Source organism: Gymnogyps californianus, chromosome 2 (genome assembly GCF_018139145.2).
Source record: "Gymnogyps californianus isolate 813 chromosome 2, ASM1813914v2, whole genome shotgun sequence".
Lineage (NCBI taxonomy): Eukaryota > Metazoa > Chordata > Aves > Accipitriformes > Cathartidae > Gymnogyps > Gymnogyps californianus.
Window position 1 is genome coordinate 114734692 of NC_059472.1, and position 14967 is coordinate 114749658.

Consider the following 14967-nt stretch of genomic DNA (forward strand, 5'->3'; position numbering starts at 1 on the left):
CTCAGGCAGCTGGGAGGTATTCACCTAGAAGATATTCACTTAGAAGGGCACATATTTAGCTCTACATTTCCACCAACATAACATGAGGATTGGATGCTGGAGCTCAGCAGCCAGCCACGAGCACCACTGTTTTGCCCTCCCGCCCTGCTGCTCCCTAAAGTAGGCACAGCCCGCATTAGCTCAAGTGCCATAAGGCTTGTAAGCCTCAGTGGTTTGGTTTCCCTCCCCACCTTTGGTCTGTCTGACCAATTTTGGCTGCAGACGCTTCAGAGAAAGGAATGAAACCTGTGCACCACCCCTGCTAACGCACCCCATCCCTGGTCTCGATCATCCTGTCTTGTCTCCATCACAGTGAAATCAAGCAACAAGCAGTGACGTGCTGTCTTAGAGTATGGCCAAAACCAAATACAGAGCTCGTTCTTCAAGAAGCAACAATTATTAGGAAGCCTTTAAAATAATTAAAAGCTTTACCGTCTGCCAGGGTACACGGTGGTGTTTTTGTCGTTGCAGTCTCTGCCTCGCCAGTGATAGCCCCTCAACGTCTAAAAGCCAGGAGAAGCACACAGATAGGATGCTCATTGTTACTCTTGTACTTTTAATTTAAATTATCTAAAATGAGAATCTAACTCAAGGTGTAGGAATAAAACCCAGTAAATGGGTTGTATTCCAGAGTCCCTTTGCTAAGCTTTAATAAATGACACCTTGCAGACTCTGGTGCAGAAATAAGACAAGCTGGCAATTTAATTTGTTTTTTTATTACTTTACTTCACCTCTTATTAATTCAGTAAACAGACCACTCAGCAGCAGAGCAATTTGCTTCTGCAGGGAGCACAGCTTTATGTGTGCCTCTCCCCAGGTGGCATAAATGAATGATTGTTTTTTCATCCAGAAAAAAACCACCTTTTATGACAAAAAAATCCTCAGTTCACTTCATTCCTATACCTATTTTCACATGAATGAATAAGGCTTTGCAGAAAGTAGGAGGAATCCTATAGACATTCTCATTATCAAGGGATTACTCTACCAAAGGAAAGGCTTTGCTTACCGGGAAAGTACTAAATTTATCTCCATCAAAATCTTCAAAAGGCAGTTTATTTCTTATAACACTGTAAAAAACAAAAACAACAAACACAGTGTTAACATATGGAAGGGAACCTATTCAGAAAGAAAAAAACACGGTAAAGCGTACAGAATAGATAATAGCCAGCATGTCGTTCACGGCTCCATCTTCAGTTTTAGCTCCATGCTTGTACTTCAGCAAAGTGATTCTGTCCGAAGGAACAAATTCTGATTTCTTTCAGTATCTGCTGACTGAGCTCTGGAGGTGAGGCTGATGGACTCCTGTATGGCTGCAAAGTCGAACCTTCAGTCTCTAAAACAAACTAGGACATCAAATCTGTGGTGAAAGTAACTATAAGTTTTTGGACACAAACACTACACTCAGCCTGGCAGACCTTGCAAATCTGCCAGATACGAAATACTAATGCAAGTTTTTCTACCTGGGAAAGAGCTGCAGAATGGGGCTGATGGAGACTAACCTTCTTTTGTTAAAAACAGATGGCAAATACCCTTTCTCATATTCACCCCTCAAATCTTTACACCATCTCTCTCCTGTTGTGTTCAGTCTAGAAGACTTGCAGTTTGCATACCAGGCTGCAGCTACACACACACACAAAATATGCTTATTTTATAGGGTAAAAGTGGTTTTAATATGAAGAAGGACCATATATGCTGAATTCACAGGTGGCCTTATGCTTTAACTGAGGATCAGAGTCTCATCTTGCAATTTCTGTATCTAGTCCCACAAACTTCTGGCCATGCTCAAACATATTTGAGAATACACTGGTTTGAGCAATGGAGACCTGAGGCCTCAGTGGTCCCCCACAGTGCCTAATTACATTAAGCTTTGAAAATGACATCTTTTTTTTTGGTTGTGACTGTTGTTTTCCAGCAACCCTATAGGTTTTAGCAGTACCTGAAGCAGGTGTTAGAATGATGGTGTCAGCTCTGTGCCCCTTCCTTTTTAGCTTGGACATGTGCTAGCTTTCACACAGTGCTGCCCAAGCATGGCACCTCCCTTTGGCTATGGGACACAGCTTAGCTCACCTACATTGAGCAGCCTTTCATATTTGGCCCAGCAGGCATCACTCTTTGAATGATATGCTAGTCAGCATTTCTCTGGAAAGTTTTCTTTCTGAGTTTTTCCAACCTCTTGAACTCATAAGAGGTGTCGAACCTGGCTCAGAGAGCAAATAGGTGCAATGAGGGTGGATTCCTCAGACTGCATGAGCATCAGGATAAGAAAAAATACAGAGGAGACAGGTGACATGCACTCCTGGTGGGGCTCGTAACCCTTATTCTGTCTGTAATCAATAATTTCCACATGCTGCTTTGGGCTACTTCTTCTCTGCAGTAAGGTTCAGTTGCAAGGAACCGGCACAGATCCAGACCAGCTAAAAAAGTCCAACTGCCAAACATGTTTTTTGTAGCTACAGAAAGAAGAAAGAAAAAACCAAAGGGAGAGAGAGAGTGCATGAGAGAGAGATCAGAAGAGTTGAACACATTAGATCCAACATACGACATACAATTTGATTCCTGCTTCCACTGTCTGAACTCAAGGGCTCAAACTCAGATTATTTGTCCTGACTTACATTTCAAAGGCACTGACAAGATGTTTCATGTTAATCAATCCATTCCCAACAAATTTCTGATACTTGCAGTTTCAATTAAATGAGCAGAAATAGGTGAGCAAGTTAGTCTTGGCAGTCAAATCAGTCAAAATATACTGCTGATAATACTGATGTATTCTTAGATTTGCTTGAGTCCTCCTACAACTCATTGGAGTACGCTGACACACTTTAGGAGTAATGCTTTAGGCCAGCTGATGTCCTCAGCCTTTCTCAGAAATTGACTCAAAGTCAGCACTGCCGTAAGTTGTTTTGCCTGTCTGCCATCCACCCGGCTTTCTTAAATACCTTGAGATTCTCCTACGCTTTGCAACTGCCACTTAATTCATGTTCCTCACAGAGTTATGTAGGAGCTGGTGGCCTTCCTGCGCTGAGCCATGGACACCACAACTGGGTGAACAAATGAAATGGAGAAGTCTCTTGGACTCAGGAAATCTCAGGAGAAAATTGGCTCCCTCTTGGAGGTGTCGTATCTTTGAGTGTGTCACATATTTGACCTCTGGGATCTGCTAAAATTACGTAAATATTTTAAGTACTGAAAAAGTACAGGGATCCCTCTGAGGAATCTTACTTACCTGAACTCTGTGCAACCTCCCTCTATGTTACCTGGACAGTGGTTTTATGAAGGAAACCAACAGAAGTAAAGTATAGGAAGCTTTGTTAACTGAGGATGATTTTTGAAAGAAACAAGTGTACCATATTCTGTTTCTGGTTAAGGACTGAAAACTTTATACATACTATTTAATCTTCTCACACAGGTTAGCCAGAAGAGGAAATGCACATACACTTGAGAACCCCGTGAAGCTTTTCTGGAGGGGAAGAAAATAAAAGAAGATAGATGTGTTAGTTCATAGAGGTGGTGTGGCTTGGGATGTTCAGTGTCAGTAAAGTCCAGAGCTAAATCATGTATTTTCTGCCTAGAAACATGTGAAAACTCCAATGACACCATTAAGGATGCTACATGCCAGAGGATTTAGACCTGATGCAGCAGTCAACTTAAGGATTTCGACTGAACATTTTACAAACCAACTACTCTTGCTTTCAAAGAGCTGTAAAATTAAAAAGGAAGGAAGAAGCTCCTGTGAAACTGTATCCCCTCATGTACCCAAGTTATTTTTTTCATTCTTTGTAAAAATTACTGTTCTCTTGTTTGATAAACTTGATGGCATCTGACACTTAGTGCGAAACTAGTGAAAGCAACACTTTGTGGGCCACGAGGCTGGTTTCTGCATGCTCGGGGAGGGGTGGATAAGCCAAAGGTCAGGAACAACCCCAAAGAGAGGAGAAATGGGAGGATCCAGCATATGCCTAGAATGCCCTTGATTTTTTAATGAGATTTTCACCTGGAAATCTCATAACTAGATTTTATCTTGGCCAGATCTGCAAGCTGTAAAAGACAGCTGCTGCAGGATAAACCCTTTCAACATTAGTAGACCATAGCCACGGGCCAATCCATTTGAGGTTCCAGGTAGCCAGGAGGTTTCAGAAGCTGAAAGAGACCTTCCTAATAAATGCTCAAGTTACGGAAACATTGCTCTGCATCGGCAATCAGTCCCACAAACATGCTGCTCATGTGGCTTCACTGAAAGTTCAGGTGATCTTTAAGCACTGACGGCATTCAGGTGGTCTATAAATACAGAGGGCTAGTCGGTGCACAGTCTAATTAACTGTATTCACTAAGGCTGCATTCAGCATGTAAATATGGAGCAGATGAGCAGATGGGCATACTCATAACTTTATGCAAAGAAGGGTAATAATTTATATGGCCATAGCACTAAAGAGCTCTGTCCTTGGACCAACTCCCTTGTGTTACACACTTTATATACACAGAAAAAAAAAAAAGATGGTCCTTGCCCTAATGAGATTACAACCCAAATCTAACATAAAACAGAAGATAAAGGTTGGATACAGCTCAGGAGAGGACAATGAAAGGCTATGACTCACTGTGAGGGGCAGTAACCACAGCGTATAAAGCTCTGAGTGACAAAAGAGAACTTCGAGGCAGCACCGCGGGCAGTGAGGCAGCAGTGCTGCGGTGCATAGGGCATTGCCCTGCAGCTCCAGGAAAGGCAGGAAGGTGTTTGCTTGGACAGGTAACAAGGGGTGATGGAGATGAGGGTCTCGCGCTGCCCAGAGCCAGGAGGTCAGCCACAGCAACATATCACAGCCAGGATGTCAGTGTGGAGAGGAGGGCTGGGGTAGTGAAGAGGGGTTAAAGCCCCTAGTACAAAGATGGTAGCCAACATCTGCACCGGTGGCTGAAGTGACCAAGCAGCAAGGTGAAGATGAAAAAGAGTGGTGCCTTGTGGGGAGACCTGCAGTGGAGGTGGAGCTGTAACAGTGCACTTTCTGAAGGATGCAATAAAGACTTCAAAGGAGAAAAAAAGGAGGAAAGTCAGGGAGACAAGAGACAAGAAACCTGAAAAAAAACCCTACCAATTAATTCTCTTCAGCTCTGTCCAACGCACTCAGATGACAAGGCTGGAGTTGCACTGGCTTGGAGGGGGCCATGAGGTGGAGGGGGTGTTAGTGGAGTCAAAGGAGAAACCAAAACACAACCAAAAGCAGCCAGGGAGTGGGGCCTTTCCTTGAGCTGGAAGACCAACCCGGTCCCACTGCTGCGGCTCCAGCTGCCCTGCACTCTTCCCCATTCCCTCTGCACCTCTGTATTTAAGCTCCCTGCCAGCCTGGCTGCCTCAGGAGGTATGCAGACCTCCTCTTTGCTCTCTGTGTGTGCATACGCATCTATGGCCAGGTAGACAGAGAGCGCAATAGGCGTGCAAGCTTTTCTCAAAGAGCTTTGCAAACCTATGTACACCTTCCTGGAAAGAGGAAAGAAACCACTTCCCCCACCTCCTCCATATACGACTAATCCCAGTGCTGCCTACAAAAGCACTAGAGGCTCTTAAAGCTTTCCATCAGGCTAAGATTTACAGTGTCTTCATTTGAGCTGTCGGCTTTTCACTTCAGCCTAAGTCACAGCATGCAAAGCCTTTGAAGTTAAGGCATCTGGAGCCGAAACTGCACCAGAAAGACAAACTATAAGGCTTGCAAGAAATAAATATATAAAAAAAACCTCCTTTCATTCTGCTCACAGGCTGCATTTAAAGTCTACCCTTTGCGGTAAGTAGAATAAAATCTTTCCTGCCTTTTTCTCAGCTAGTCATTTGAAAATTGTTGCTGACTGGATCACCGTTAGTTTCAAAGGAAGACTATACTGCAGCCCCAGAGACTGCCTAACTTTGGTGGGAACGGTTGGCATGACGGTGCCCTGGAAGTGGTATGGGCAATGTCGAGTTGGGCTTTGAGGACCAGCTGCAGCAGCATCCCGGAGCACAGCAGCCTCTGGCTCCCCAGCCTATGCGCCCCCACAGCACGTGGGACAGTGAGGTCCAGACATAATTCTTCGGCTCTGCTTGGGGGTCTGCAGAAGAGCAGTTCATCTGCTCTCTGAGGGTGTCTTGGGCTACTCTCAAAAGGCAGCAAGGAGCAGTGCTAAAAAAAGGGATAATCTTTGTATGTGCATGTGTAAGCGAGAGAGCAGGAGAGCACAGGTAAGCAGGCACTACAGGGCCCTTCCCAGCAGAGCCAGGCTACGACTGCAGTATGTGTTTTTGGGAGGAGATGGGTTACTTGCCCCTGCGTAACATGAGTGGGTAGGCAGGAGACTGACTCATACCCCGCTCTGCCTTGCAATTCCCTTTTGGCTCCCGCCGTGACTTCCCACTTCTGCCGCTGGGCTGTGAGTTGCAGGCACCACGTAGTCACGACAGGATTGTATGCATGGTGCTCGCTCTCATTAAATGCTACAGCCACGACTCTATTCGTCATTCTTTCACTGCTGTTGCTCAAAGATGCCTCTTAGTATCTTCTTCACCCCTAAGAAAAGTTAGTGCTAGAGGTGATCACAGTAATTGATAACACCAATTTTATTCATTGCCTGTTAACATTCCCTAATGACATTTCCGTAATTATTTTAATCGGTTTTACGAAAAAGAATAATAATGAGCCCCTAATGCTTGTTGGTGTTTGGTTTAAGCCAGTCGCTCACAGATGGCTCACTACTTTTAATGAATGGAGGCATTTATTAGATTTTTGGGGGTTTGTGCTCATTTTGGCTGGGATAGAGTTAATTTTCTTCATAGTAGCTAGTATGGGGCTATGTTTTGGACTTGTGCTGAAAACTGTTGATAACACAGGGATGTTTTAGTTATTGCTGAGCAGTGCTTACACAGCGTCAAGGACTTTTCTGTTTCTCACCCCACCCCACCAGCGAGTAGGCTGGGGGTGCACAAGAAGTTGGGAGGGGACACAACTGGGACAGCTGACCCCAACTGACCAAAGGGATATTCCATACCATATGACACCATGCTCAGCATATAAAGCTGGGGGAAGAAGAAGGAAGGGGGAGACATTCGGAGTGATGGTGTTTGTCTTCCCAAGTAACCGTTACGTGTGAGGGAGCCCTGCTTTCCTGGAGATGGCTGAACACCTGCCTGCCCATGGGAAGCAGTGAACGAATTGCTTGTTTTGCTTTGTTTGCGCGCGCGGCTTTTGCTTTACCTATTAAACTGTCTTTATCTCAACCCACAAGTTTTCTCATTTTTACCCTTTTGATTCTCTCCCCCATCCCACCGGGAGAGCGAGCGAGCGGCTGTGTGGTGCTTAGTTGCCGGCTGGAGTTAAATCACAACAGTGCTTTTTGGTGCCAAAGTGAGGCTTGAAGGGTTCGAGATAACGACAGATTTGATTGGAATGTGCTAGATGATTGAATTTATAGCTGTTATTGCTGTTTAGCTATTAATTGGCAGGCTTCTATGCTTGGCATGGGGCTCGCTTGCCTTACTGTATATTAGAGTCCAGTGCTCGCTAGTGTCTGCTTTTTGCTTTCGCTCCTTGCTGTACTGCTGCACTGCTTATTATCTTACTCTGCCAGGGAACACTTTGATAACAGTAATGGCAATGTGCCTGGGCTGGCAGATGGCCAAGGCATCGCTGCTGTTTTTGTGCTGCTGTACTGGACAGGCTGGAACTTCAGTGTGAACTTGAGTCAAAGGGACTGTGACCTGTGGGTGAGTCCATGCAGGGGCAGGACACCCTGAAGCATCTGTGGCCATGGATAAGCCCACGCCAGAGCAGGTACATCTTGACGTGTCTGTGGCTGTGGTTATGTCTGTGCCACAGCAGGTACACCTCTGAAGAGATTGTGGCCCAAGCATAAGTCCATGCTGGAGAAGGTACACCTCGAAGCATCTGTGGCTGTGGATAAGTCCATGCTGCAGCAGGTACACCTTGAAGCATCAGTGGCTGTGCATGAGGTGATGCTGGAGCGCCTCAAAGCATGTGGCCATGGATAATAAGCCCACCACAGAGCAGGTACACCCCTGCAGGGACTGCAGCCATGGGTAAGGCCATGTTGGAGCAGGTTTACTTCTGAAGGGACTGTGGCTGTGAGTAAGGCCACGCTGGAGCAGGTACATCTCTGAAGGCATTGTGGCCCATGGGTAAGGCCATGCTGGAACAGGTGCACCTCAAAGTGACTGTGGCTGTGAATAAGTCTATGCCGCAGCAGGTATAGCCCTGAAGAGACTGTGGCTCATAGATAAGGCTCCACTTGGAGCAGGTACACCCTAAGGGACTGCAGTCTGTGGATAAGTCCAAGCCAAAACAGGGCAAGGGGAGGAGTTCATTGCAATGTTAAACCCTATGGTCTGGTCCAAAGGGACCAGCGGTGGAGATTGTAATGGAATTACCTTTAAATTGTTGTAACCTGTGATTTGAGTTGCATGTTATATGAATTACTATAGCAGGAACCACCTGAACCAATGGAGTACAAGCCTTACAAAAAGCAGTACAAGTGCAGCAGTGACTCAATCTATCTGAGCTGGCTTTGGTGCCCAGGAACTCCACGCAACATACCACCTCTCCTGACCTGACTGACCACTGTAACAGATGGAGCCCAAAGTCATGGACTAAATGAACTCAATGGACATTTTGTGGACATTGGTGGACATTTTATAGACATTTTACAGGGGTGGTCCATAGACTAAGGGAATGATATGTGTGTATTATATCAAAGGATGGGAAGGGGAGGGGTGGTTAATAAGTGTGTATTGGATAGTGTGGGACCTGAGCATGACGTAAATGGTATGGAATAAGGGGTGAATAACGTGCTGGTTTTGGCTGGGATAGAGTTAATTTTCTTCATAGTAGCTAGTATGGGGCTATGTTTTGGACTTGTGCTGAAAACTGTTGATAACACAGGGATGTTTTAGTTATTGCTGAGCAGTGCTTACACAGCGTCAAGGACTTTTCTGCTTCTCACCCCGCCCCACCAGCGAGTAGGCTGGGGGTGCACAAGAAGTTGGGAGGGGACACAACTGGAACAGCTGACCCCAACTGACCAAAGGGATATTCCATACCATATGACATCATGCTCAGCATATAAAGCGGGGGAAGAAGAAGGAAGGGGGAGACATTCGGAGTGATGGCGTTTGTCTTCCCAAGTAACTGTTACATGTGATGAAGCCCTGCTTTCCTGGAGATGGCTGAACACCTGCCTGCCCATGGGAAGCAGTGAACGAATTCCTTGTTTTGCTTTGTTTGCGCGTGCGGCTTTTGCTTTACCTCTTAAATTGTCTTTATCTCAACCCACAAGTTTTCTCACTTTTACTCTTTCGATTCTCTCCCCCATCCCACCGGGGGGGAGTGAGCAAGTGGCTGTGTGGTGCTTAGTTGCCGGCTGGAGTTAAACCACAACAGGGTTGTAGCCACTTTCACTGCATCTCTACATCTGGAACATACCTTTTCTTTTTCCCAAATCCACAATGATCTTAAGAAATGCCCAGTAAATACAACCCCCCTGGAAGCCAGACAGACCTCCCATTCTCGTTACCAACAGCCATAATCATGTGTCTTTTTTATGCACAGTCACACACAGCTGCCAAGCAAAGATGGGGACAGCTAACTTGCAAGGACCTCTTCAGAAGGCTTTCCCCAAACATGCAATGCGGCAAAAGCAACCAAAATAGCAGATATGGGAAGAATGAGCAGATATAATTTGACGTTTCTGTCCAGCATGAGCCAGAGCATAAAAGAGGCCAGGTGAATATTTTTCTCTCTCCACCGGTGTGGATGCAGAGATGTCCTACCACAGACAGGGCGTTTCTGGATCCTCACCCACACATTCAGCCAGGCAACCCTCTCCCCAGCAGCAAAAGCACCTCAGCTGCTTTGGCCCTTGCTCACTGGTACGTGTATGTATGTGCCTGGGCAGGTAAACAGACCATGATTTGGCAGCGTTCAGTTTGTGCAGGTGATTTTCTTACCATTTCATCACATGCTGCTGCTCTGGGAAATGGGGCTTATGCAGGCGTGATACATGCTGTGCTCTCTCCTGGAGATCTTCCTTTGTGTTTCTTACTACATTGTTTTTCTGGAGTTGAAATGAAATTAACCGCAACCTAGCTGAAGGGGAAGTTGTGAGAGACAGTAATGCCTCTAGAAATGTTGTTATTTTTAATTTTCAAGCTTTATAATAAGTTTCAGCAAGGGTCATTACAGGGAACATGCTAGGAATAACTGCAGGAGAGGCCCAACCAACGACATGATACTTTTTTTAATTTGAGCTGACCTTGTATTGTGGGTTTAGAAATACATTAACTGGAGAAACCAGTCAATAACCAAGGCCTTGCTGCTTCCAGCTGAGGCACAGTCTGCTCGTTCCTCCTGCTGCTAAATAGGCAAGTAGGAGCAGGAAGAGGCCAAGGGCGTCACAATAGAAGGCAAGGGAGATATAGGGGCATCAGGGCATCAAGCAGCTTTGAGGATATGGGAGAGTAGAGGCAAGCTGAAAGGAGACCCCATTGCACCCAAAGATTGATACCAACCATGCCACCCTACCCAGGATAGCCTGAAAGGACGTGGCATGCGTGGACCTCAGAGGCCAGACAGGGCTGGCCACGCAAGGGACACAGCCTGATATGCCAAGGGTAGAAGCACAGGTGAGGGAGCAAAGGAGCCCTGCGTCCTGGGAGGCAGTGGCTGCACACTGATTCCTCTTCATCCCCACACCTGCGCCCAGACTCAGGCTAACAGAGAGGACCTCCTTGACTCAGAGCATCTCACTGCAGGTGTTAACGTGGGGACTTGTACTCAGGGAAAGGGGATTAGAAATCTCATGTAATTTGAGCGGAAATCTCAGGCCATCAGTAGCACAGTGTTGAATAGGAAGGAAAATGAATAAGATCCTGCTGGTTGCTGTTCTGTGGGAGCTGAGACCTGTCTCTCCAGCGCATTGTTTATTTCCCTGGCTTGGCAATTTGGCAATTGCCCAAAGGCTAATTAGGCACCTCAGTTTTCACTTTTGTGAGTAGCATCACAGTGAGGATTCAGGAAGAAGCAATATCAATAATTTCTTTACAAACAGCAAAAACATTTGCTCTCCATTAAGTGCCTGAAGACAACTGGAAGCAAACTCTATGGTTGAGCTGACTCATATAAGTGAACGCAGCAGAACAAAAGCTGCCCTTCCCTTCTCTGCTACCCTTTAGAGATCCTCTATAAATCTGAAAACTGGTGGAGGCGGAAAGATTTCAAATCCCAGTTTTTAAGTTTAGAGGCAAAAGCAGCCTCTCAAAAATAAAGGAAAAATATGCAGAATTTGCATTCAGGCCATTGCTTGAGTTTCAGACAACCCCAAAGTGCAGTCAGTCACTGTGCTCTGAGGCAGTGGCTCAGTTCATGAGGCTCCCTCTTACATATGGCTACAAGGGCAAGGCAAGGATGACAAGGGACAAGGAAGAAGCATGAAACAAGGAGGAGCAATAACAGACACTGCAAGAAGTTTGAAGGAAGGAAGGAAGCTTCTCTGGATGGAAAAGCACAGGGTAAGGCTGAGCAGGAAATTCTTGCTTTTGTAAAAAAATCTAAACAAAATCTGTATCTGCTTGTATTTTTTTTTAAGGCTGGTTGCCCCACCAAAGGCGAGTTGGGCTAGTACAAGTGAGTGTCTCAGCATGGAGCTGCACTATGGAGCTCATAGATTATATCCTCAGCTGCTGCATGAATTTCAGACACAAATTTTTGTCTTGGATGGATATAGACAGCTATCCCTACTCTACAAGCAGTCTGCATTTTTCATGAGGCTTTTTCTGCTCTCCTCATACTTTCATATTTCCTCTCTATTATCTCCCTCTCCTTCTTCCCAATGATGTCACCTGATAAAGCAGATCCTATACCGGGTGGGAGTGAGCAGCATTCAATTCAATGATAATCAGGTGGGTTCACAATTAGGCAAAATAAATGTGGGCTCACTCTTGATAAAATGCAAGTACAGTGTAAAATACCCTAATGCCACTGATTTCTTACCAGATCCTTGGAAGTCTTCATAATCCTTTTTGCTTTCCTTATTGCAGTATTCAGTCCCACCTAGAAGAGCAAGAACAAAATAAAAAAAAAAACAGATCAGCCTCACAATATCCTACCAATTTTTCTCCCCATTTCCTACCTTTTTTTTTAATATATCAGTCACAGCACAAGAATGAGGTATGAGTCCACAAACTCATCATCAGTTACTTTTTATTGGACTAACAATCAATTATCCATCACCCTCTATGAAACTCCAGTTGCAAGAGTTCATTTATTTTGCTCCAGGGCATCATTTATTTCCTGAGGAAAAGTCCAGATCAGTTGAAGAGCTGATATTCATATCCTGACTGCACCGTGTGAGCTGCAGAGGACAGACTTCTCCAGTGATTCCTGCTGAAGAACAACTCATCCATTAGATGGCCAAAAGAGGGTTATGCGTGCAATGTCAGTCTGACTTGCTGTGGAAGAGTACAGAGGAAACATTTGGTCTTGCATGGATAGGGGTTATACTCAGCTGAGATTCATCCCAGCAGGGGAACAGCTGGCACACGAGAAGGTACAAAGCAGGTAACGGAGTTTGGAAGGCAAATTTTCTGCTTGGGATCTAGGAAGGTTAGCTTTTTATTCTGGAAATACCTGCCCTGGAGGGCAAGTTCTCGCTGACAGTGGCAAATGATTGTTTTTCTGTTGAGTCCATGAAAACTGGTGCTGAAGAAGCATTTTGGGATTCCTCCACAATGAAGATACTTATACCTAAATGGAAAGGAAGAGTGGGAGAACCATTGCAAGAAAAGACCTTGGAAAGGCATGCTTATCAAAGGACAACAGGTTGGCCATCATAAGGCCGTGGGTTACAAAGAAGTCAGCTACTGGTGATAGCCCAATAATTCCTCAAATCCCTTTACACACATGCTCCTCAAAGGAGGGGAGGAAATCTTGTGCAAGGGGCACCATCTGTGAGTGTGAGCGACAGCCAGGGACCAGCACTGCTGGCAGCAGGAGGACAGATGTGCCACATGTGGTGCAGCAGGGCTGTGGTCGAACGCACACCAACAGCCGCTTACCATGGCCAGGAACTGCCAAGCACTGCCAAAGTCCTGCTCTCGAGCCTTCCTCAAGGCTCTGCCATTGCAAAAACATCAACCAATACATTTTTGCAGCCCATCTAGTCCACAGCCCTGGGTCCTGCCTGGCTAAATGCTGAGGCATGGGGAGTAAGCAGGGACTGTTTCTGCACCGTGCTGTTAAGCGTTTACCCCTGGCCTTAAGAAATTTGTCCCGTACCACAGCACAGAAGGACCGCACTGGTCTTCTTGCTACAAGGACTCTTCTCAGTCATGGAGGTGAGGAGATGCCCCAGATATGCTCGTGCAGTCCAAAATGTTTAACAACTGTTTAACAACTCTGATGAACAGCACTTTCTAAATTCAGCCACATCTTCCCGTAGGAAAAGAAGATCTCACCACTTCAATTTAGAAAAAAAAACCCAAAACCAGACAGTCACAGGGGTCTGGGAGAGTGATTTAAGTTTGTACTGTGGGTGCCCTGCTCATGAGACAGCCAGTTGCTGAGTGCCCCTGAGATGAGCTCAGCTTGCAGATTTGGATGCAAACCTCAGGCAAAAGCATTTGCTTTTGGCAGGGTAACACCAGCGTGCTCCCCCCACTGCTCCATTTTCACTTTTGGACAATATTCTTCCATCTCCGTGATGATAATTCCCATATGTTGTCCTGCATTTATTAGGCCACCTTTGCAAACAGTCATGTCTGTGAGGCAGTATCTGTGTGATGGCCTCTGTCCTTCCCCTCAGCATTCAGTATGAAGGAGGCTGCAAATACTGCTCCTCTGCCCTCTTTCAGAAGGAATAACTGCTTTTGTTCTGTAGGCTTTGAGGATCGGTAAAAAAATAAAATAAAAAAGGGAGATAAAAATCAATTACTTTTGAAAATGTTTCAAATAGAAAGAAAAATCCAGTGTATCACAAACATGTTAGCACTTTGTTTCTGATCAAAATCGTTAGCGAGGACAAACTGTTCTGTCTGACAATGACCTGCCATCAGTCCCTCCTGCAGCCCAGCCTAAGGACATAACTGCTAGCTTAACACCAACTGGGTCTGAGGGCTTCGAGGTAAAGTTCAGCATAAGTTTATATTTATCTGACTAGAGCTACAGGAACTCAACATGGGGGAAAAAAGTATGCTTCGCCAAGTGGTAGTATTAAAGCATTTGGAAAAAAAGAAAATATCCCTCAAGTGATGGCACCTTCCTGAACAGCGGGCATGCCAGCTTGCAATATTAAAGCAGCATATATTTGCATTTAAAGCAACCATTACCAACATTTTTTTACTGGGGACAAAATGTAGCTTGTCATTATAATTGATTTAGGCAGTGATTAAAGCAAATTAATTAACCGTGATATTCAAGGGTCAAAAATTTATAGTGAACAATATAAAGGGATAAGGAAGAATAAGCATAAGCAGCAAGGAACACAGATTTCTAAGGTATTGTTTTTTAATGTATGTGTCATATTAATATATGTGCTTAATATATGTTTAATTCATTGCGTCTATAGCCTTATAAAAATCTGGATATGTCACACATAGATGAGAGATGCTAGGAATGAGCCGAGACACTGTTTCATAGTTTCTTTCCCCTGGGCAACTGCTGTCCCCAAAAACAAACATGCATCTTGCATTTGCCATAGTTATGTTGTACTTTACCAGCTGCTGTCATTTCTGCAATAAAATAACTTGAGAGACAGATGAGGAAAACGGCTTAAAACTGAGTATGATAGATGCAAAATTTCCAGAGAGGTAGGATTTATCAATCCCTTTCTGCTGGGCAGGGGAGGAGAGACTTTTCTTGTTCTCAGCAGCAGAGCATGAGAAATGCATGCTTCAGACAGCTACAG

General features: G+C 45.2%; 1 protein-coding gene across 1 annotated transcript in view; it reads right to left on the reverse strand.

The window, feature by feature from the left end:
• AOAH (acyloxyacyl hydrolase) overlaps positions 1-14967 on the reverse strand; it is an 86435-nt gene that overhangs the window by 43493 nt on the left and 27975 nt on the right. Inside the window, exons 6-9 of the mRNA XM_050891947.1 lie at positions 12057-12116; positions 3426-3496; positions 1046-1106; positions 472-542 (exon numbers count right to left, since the gene is read on the reverse strand). Of these exons, the coding sequence (XP_050747904.1) occupies positions 472-542; positions 1046-1106; positions 3426-3496; positions 12057-12116 (263 nt within the window). The remainder of the gene's footprint in view (positions 1-471; positions 543-1045; positions 1107-3425; positions 3497-12056; positions 12117-14967) is intronic.